The 6,963-nt window shown below is 34.9% G+C and overlaps 1 protein-coding gene across 4 annotated transcripts; it reads right to left on the reverse strand.

Moving 5' to 3' along the window:
* Positions 1 to 2,905: 2,905 nt before the first annotated feature.
* On the reverse strand, positions 2,906 to 5,321 carry LOC135773202 (ras-related and estrogen-regulated growth inhibitor-like protein). 4 transcript variants are annotated; one of them, XM_065282687.2, is made up of 4 exons: positions 5,059 to 5,321; positions 4,934 to 4,987; positions 4,778 to 4,854; positions 2,906 to 4,618 (listed from the first exon to the last, which is right to left on the reverse strand). In XM_065282687.2, the coding sequence occupies exons 1-4, from the start codon at positions 5,129 to 5,131 to the stop codon at positions 4,196 to 4,198; spliced, it is 627 nt and encodes a 208-aa protein (XP_065138759.1). In that variant the 5' UTR covers positions 5,132 to 5,321; the 3' UTR covers positions 2,906 to 4,195. The 4 variants fall into 4 exon arrangements, with proteins under 4 accessions (XP_065138759.1, XP_065138758.1, XP_065138757.1 ...); XM_065282686.2 differs by having other exon boundaries at positions 2,906 to 4,621; XM_065282685.2 differs by having other exon boundaries at positions 4,778 to 4,959.
* Between the last annotated feature and the right edge of the window lie 1,642 nt (positions 5,322 to 6,963).

The following is a 6,963-nucleotide window of genomic DNA, read 5'->3' on the forward strand; positions in this document are numbered from 1 at the left end:
GATTATAAAGACATATCAATAAATGGTTCTTTAAAGTACCTTTGACTAAATGGATCTTTGAGAAATAAAAACATTTTAAGCATCTTTAGAGTATACACAGAGATGATAAACTTTTTTATAAGTCTATGTTTTCAGCCCCCAAAATATTGTTCTTCTAGAAATGGCCAAAATAAATAAAATGTTTTTAGTTTAATTTGAAAATGCTGTCTTCATTAAATGGCCTTTATTGTAGCTTAGACCGAAGTCACTTAGGTTTAGGAGGTAGAGGTCAGGGAATGTGACAGAGAGCTGTTACTGGCAACAGACAGAGCCATCTCTCCCTAATTAACCCCAGGCCTGGGACTGTTTAAGATCCCATAAAATATCTAGACAAAAGGAGGAGACTCCAACAGGTCTGGCACCAGAGTTTCTCTGCCCTCTAGCAGCTTTCCATCTGCTTAAAAGCAGAGAGCTCTAGTGAGACTTTTCTCTCTTGTCTGCATTGTAGAATGTTTAGGGACACAGACAGATTCATTATTCATTAACTAATGGGTTTAAAATGTATAAAATGTATAAAATGATGTTTGGAAAGTATTGAAGAAATAACCCAGCAGTCCTGTCTGAGTGGAATATTATTGGCTGGATTTTGAAAATAAAGCTATACTGAATCTTAACTCAATAACAAAGTTTATAGTAGGCTACACGCTGTCAGAAAAAACAGTCAATATATCTATATAACAATATATGTCATTTAGTACATTTAAAAAGTACATCTTTTGCACCAAAAGAGTTCATAGTACATTATATTGGTATGAAATTTAAACATATATATAAACATAAACATGTACATAAATGGTACATATTAGGACCTTTTTAAAGGGTACTGCCCCATGTGACAACTTGGGACCATTTTTTCTGACAGTGTATAACCCAAAAGGCATCAATGAGCAGTCCACATACCCTGGCTCTATTTATTGTCAGTGTCCCACAAAGTATACTTGATATTGTTCATCGTCAGCTAGATGGTCCCAGGACATTTTGCCTTGTTTTCAATGCCGTTAGACTCTTTTGAATAAACTGAAAAGCAGTAGTGATCATCTAATTCCATCATCTCTGCAACCTTTAATAACATGAAGAACAAAACATTGTCTTTGATTTCCTCCATTGTAGCTCCACAGGCGATCAAATAACCTTGTGGGTCTCTCAACCCAATGAGAGACATGAGAAAGATGGATCAGAGGAATGTCTGGGTGGATCCCTGCATCTGCAGTCTAAGCAGATCTTTTTGACAAGTCAGAGGAGCTGGGAGGCTAGAGACCCCAAAGAAATATCAGACCTGTCTCTTGAAAAAGATATTGAAGCAGATTCCTATGTAACAAAAAAGTGGTTCTTGGACCAACTACCAACCACAAAACCTCTACACTCTCAGAAAAAAGATAGGTTACAAAAGTTGTCAATGGTACAGTACCTTTTAAAAAGGTCCTAATATGTACCATTTTTGTACCTGTAAGTATTTTGTGAAAAGGTACCGCCGCAGTGCGTGGTCAGATGCCCTTTATAGCTGTCACTGCAGAGTAAAAATGGAGCATTCTTTCTGTTCATTGTGCAGGCTTTCATTATAGAGAATTGTAGGGTAACCACTGCTAAAGTGCTGACAGGACTGTACAGAAATTCTTTATTGGACAAAACTCAACTGTTAATTACCTGCATATTTCATTCATATGGAGGTAATTGGTGTTGGCAGCGCAAAAGGTCATGGATTCGAACATAAGTACTGACAAAAATGTATAGCTTATAATGCACTGTAAGTTGCTTTGGATAAAAGCGTCTGCTAAACGCATATAGTTTTAAAGTGTGATGAAACTTACAATACTGTACATATCTTGAATATGAAGGAAACATAGGAGCAATTAGTCATGTAAATTTATTGCAAAATTTGTTTGTGCACAAATCTTATCAATGCAACAGTTTCGTAATTTTTAAGTTGTTTTTTATTGTAGCAATACTGTAGGGCGACATTTTTTGTCCAACCTAGATGTCCTTTGGAAAACCAATATGTTTTCTTTTATTGGGGCAGTCCTCACAAATTGAAAGTAATATTTATAAAAGAAAATAATTATTAAAGAACAAGCAATTCTGTTAAACGGGACATTTAACAGGACTTTTTTAAGAGGTTAAATAAATCTTTGGTGTCCACAGAGTACATATTATGTGAAGTTTTAGCTCAAAATACCATATAGAAAATGTATTATAAAATGTTAAAATTGCCACTTTGTAGGTATGAGTAAAAATGTGCCATTTTTAAATGCAGATGAGCTGATTTCTGCAGTAAATGGCAGTGCCATGGTTAGATAGTGCAGATTAAGGGGTGGTAATCACAAGGGGAGCCAAACTTCAATTATTATTTTTTTCACACGCTTTGGTTTACTGAAACTAAGTTACTGGGTTGATCTTTTTCACATTTTCTAGGTTGATAAAAGCACTGGGGAGCCAATTATAGCACTTAAACATGAAAAAAGTCAGATTTTAATGATATGTCCCCTTTAAGATTATTAACGAAATATTTCATATAAAATATTACAGTAATAGTATACTTAGCAGAAAGTATACCCTTTATTTCAGGGGAAAAAAACCTCATATTAACTTCTGAAAGTGAACAGCCATGTTGTACTTTTGCATAAAACAAATAATAAAACAGAAATATTATCAATGCACAGTAATCAAACAAACACAAATAAATTAAATAAATATCATGCATATCCTAGTACGAAATACTACATTTTTCACATCAACCTAAAACTTTGATGTTACTTTTTTATATGTAACACTTATATGTGTTAAATTGTTCAAACAAAACATTGCGGGAGGGGTCCATTTTCAATTATTTCGATATATTGACAAACAAATGATGGCAAATTTTGGTGATAACAAAGTATTTATTTGTATCTGTTACAAATACAGAATATTAAATACAAGTGATTATAACATCTTAATGAACAGTGGCACATAGGAACTCTTCATTATGTTTAGTTTATTGTAGGATGTTTGGTTTATTGAAGTTTTAAACATTGCGTTGTCAAGAAATCAATACACATGGACATTCTGCATTATAAAGCACTTGCACAGCCTCGGAGGATAAGCTGTACAGTACTATGATGTCATGTAAATTGAAGTGCATGTATATGGTTAATGCAGTACTGTATCTTTAAACAATCCATTGTTATTTAACTGCAACATGACCTTGAACTACTGACAGCTGGATGATGATACAATATTTCTAGTGTGGCAGACTTGCTGTGTTTGATAAATGTTGCAAAAGACAATGTTTTATTGCTTCTGCTTCTTACATTTTTAGACCAAAGCACGTCAGCAGAGTAGCAATGACTCACAAAATAAACATGCACCAATGTTTACCAGCTTTTGCAACCATCACCATCACCTCTGTATTTGCAAAGCATTGCCATGCAGTGGCAGCCGGTGACTTATTTTTTCGAGGGCGCATGATGTGAAGTTTGTCACAACATGTATGTAGCCCATCATGTGTGTGGTTCGTAATTTCAAAAAATGTGTTCAGTGCATCGAGTGAACCTATGTGCATCATGTGTCTTGTTAAAATAAGTGCCTGCTGCAGATGCATTTAAAGTGTTAATGATAAAAGAGACGCTCGCGTTTGCCAGATACTCGCATAATCTCATGCTTACTCAGAGTTTACTGTTAAGGGAGTGTCTTACGTGTATTTTGTGAACGTGAGCGTCTCTTTTATTATAAACTATTTTGACGTGTGTACAGCAGGCACTTATTTTGACAAAACACGTGATGCACAAGCAACACACATTACACTCCAAACACCTATTTTGAATTTGCACCCCAAGGGAAGAGCAGTCGCAAGCCGCCACAGTTGCCATCTTTTCTGCTCAAAGCAAAAATACAGTGCTACATATCCTCCAATTTTGCATGAAATAGTTTGCAGATTTAGAATGTTATTAAAAACGAACTGCCATCACTTTACAAGACACACTAGGTCTTAAATTCCCTGAACAACACTCCTCTGGTAGCTGCCCACTTGTAAGGCCCAGCTGTAGTCACATGAGATATTCTGGACTGTCGTGCAAGCTTGTGCCAACAATGGGTTAAGCACAACTTGTGAGTCCCTCTCATTGCCTTAAACAGGTCGCATCAGACCACATAAGCTTCATCGCCAGGTCTCCCATCAGCTTCAGAGCGAATCGGTTCGCCTGCGGGCAAACACAGCAGACATGCTCTTCACAATGCCCTTGATGCCTGCTAACTTCTTCACAGACATCCTTAACTCTCTGATACGATCCACCAGCCCATGAAAAACCACGAGGACGCTGTGGTAGTTCTCAGCAGCTGAAACCTCATAGAACTGACAGTCTGCGGAGAGCGCCAGCAGCCTCCCCTCCTCGCTGAGGACCGTACGACGATGATGCAGATCCCTTTTGTTTCCTACGATAACAATGGGTATCTTCTCATAGCCAAGAATGTCCTTATTGCGTTTAATGGTTTGAATAAGTCTGGGGACAGCATTGAAACTGGCTCGATCACAGATACTGTAGACCAGCACAAAGCCATCTGCCCACTGGACTCTTTTCTCAGTGAGGGACTCAGGGGACAGATCCTGCTGGGAAAACAAACTTTTCCGTAATATTTACTTTCAAATCAGATTATCACATTGTATGTCACAAACATACATACATGCATATATAATATCTTACAGAAATAATTGAATTTAAAAGGCAGGTCTATCTATAAAACAGGCTGTGAAATGGTGAATAACCTGGGAATATGGTGCATCCCAAATATTCAGAGTTTGATCTCGTCCATCTACAACAACATTGTGAGTGTAAAGGGACTCTGGACAAGACAAAGAAACATGTTGTTTACAAAAATTACCAAAGTTTAAAACTGATAAATTGGTCGAAAGGACAAATACCTGTATCTCCATATTCCCCGATGAATCTACGAGTCAAGAATCGAACAATAAGTGCTGCAAAATAAAAAAATAAGATTTAAAAAAGTTTTTAAATGGATTGGTGTCATCTGAATAAATAAACTTACCAGATTTTCCAACATTATCTGTGCCAAGTACGACGACGTTTGCGTCCATTCTTTGATTGTACAGTCCAGTCATTTCTGCTACGCTCGCGAGTGATCTGATAGGCGCGTGCACTCCTGCGCACTTAACAAGTTAAGGAGAGGAGGCGGGGCTTAGGCATGCTCGCTCCTGCTGCTTGATGAGAAACATAAACTGCAAAAAAAAAAAAAAAACTGTAACTTAAAATTATTGAGGACCTGGTGGTCGTAGCCTAAGTTGTGTTTTTGGAACACAACTTATTTAATTAATTTGAATTGTGACCGTAAATGCCAAAAGTCTTTAAGTTTTTTTTTTCTTTTTATTGAATGTAGTTGTAACAGTACAACCTAACATCAACACATAATAACAATTAGGAATAACATCGTAAGAAAAAAAGGAAAAAGAACAAAAAATAACTATCATGGCTTAAATCAGACAAAACAAAAAGTAGTACATTTAAAAGAAGGTAATACAAATTAGGAGTAATCACAAATTAAAAACATTGAAAAGATAATAAGTCGTGCAAATTGTGCATGTTCTAAGTGCTTCCTTATTGAGAGAAAATAAAAGTGTTTAAATACTATTTTACCTTTTTAATTTATATAAATTTTAAAATGTTTTTACAGTTAAAAAATTTACATTTATGTATATAAAACCTTCACAAATACCGAATAAGATTCATTATAAAACAAGATTTTGAATCTCCTTCAAATAATCCAAAAATAAAATTGTTAGGATAAAAAACCTTTAACAACCTTCGAACAGTTTATTAGTGTCACGTGCATTGTTAGGCAAATGACGTCGTGTAAAGCTACAACATGGCCACAAGATGGTGCTGGTACGTCAATGATAGTTAAAGATGCCTTTTTTTTGGGTGTGTCTATTGTGGGGTAGTTGACATTAAACTTTTTTTCTGTGTACAATTTCCTGCTGTTACTGTAGCTGTATTAAATCCAACACTTCTTTTAACAGTATTATTTATAATATTTGTTGTATTCATGCAGTTTTATGTACTAATTTAAAGCCTACTTTGAATGCGTGCCTTAATCAGTTTGTCACACAGCAGCATAATTTAAGTGAATAGCAACAACTGAAATAAAATGAAATAAACAGAAAATAAAATAGAATGTGAAACAGAAATAAAAATGGTGAACGGTTGCAGCACATATAAGCATAGGCGTATGTAAAATTTAAATGTTTAAATTAGGGGGGTTTAACATGGCGGCTTGCATAAATATATACAGCACTTGTAAGTTTCATGGTGACTATGAATCTGAGTATCTTGGAGTTAATGTTGAAAACGTCAACGTGTATTTCCTTTTTAATCAAATAAATTGTATTTCACACATCTGTCCACTAGGGTTCACTATAAGCAAAATAATGGAACTTGACAGAAGGGACATATAAAGGAACCACGGTTGTTTTCTTTTCAGTATTTGATTGTAATTTTAAAATAAATAAATAAAAAATTCAGAAGTTAAAAATTAAACTAAAAGTAAGGACGTTTTTAGTGTTGTTTTAAAGGCTATCTATGTTTATATGCTATTATGTGTATACTTTTTTCTGATTTTTGTCAGTTTATAAGATAACTAAAAGATTAACATTACATATAAAATCATATAAAATGAATACTCTCAATAAAATGAATACTCTCAATAAAATGTCAAATAAAATCTACTATGTGCCTGTAGTACAAGTTATCATTTTTCTGTATAGACCCATTGAATAAACTCATTGTATGTACACTATGCAGACTGCTGATTTCCTACAGAGTTTTTTGTTATGTTTCCTATGTGACTATATTATTACACTGTATTGTGGTCATTGTGAAGTGTGCAAGTCTCTGGCAGTGGAAGGAAAGCAGTGTCAAAATTAGATTTACTGTTCAT

This window comes from Paramisgurnus dabryanus, chromosome 9 (assembly GCF_030506205.2).
Source record: "Paramisgurnus dabryanus chromosome 9, PD_genome_1.1, whole genome shotgun sequence".
NCBI classification, from domain to species: domain Eukaryota; kingdom Metazoa; phylum Chordata; class Actinopteri; order Cypriniformes; family Cobitidae; genus Paramisgurnus; species Paramisgurnus dabryanus.

Coding starts and splice junctions, on each gene's coding strand:
- LOC135773202 (XM_065282684.2), bottom strand. CDS start 5,131: ATGACTGGACTGTACAATCAAAGAATGGACGCAAACGTCGTCGTACTT. Junction 4,960..5,058: donor AGATAATGTTGGAAAATCTG/GTAAGTTTATTT, acceptor CTTGACTCGTAG/ATTCATCGGGGAATATGGAG. Junction 4,622..4,777: donor GGGATGCACCATATTCCCAG/GTTATTCACCAT, acceptor TTGTTTTCCCAG/CAGGATCTGTCCCCTGAGTC.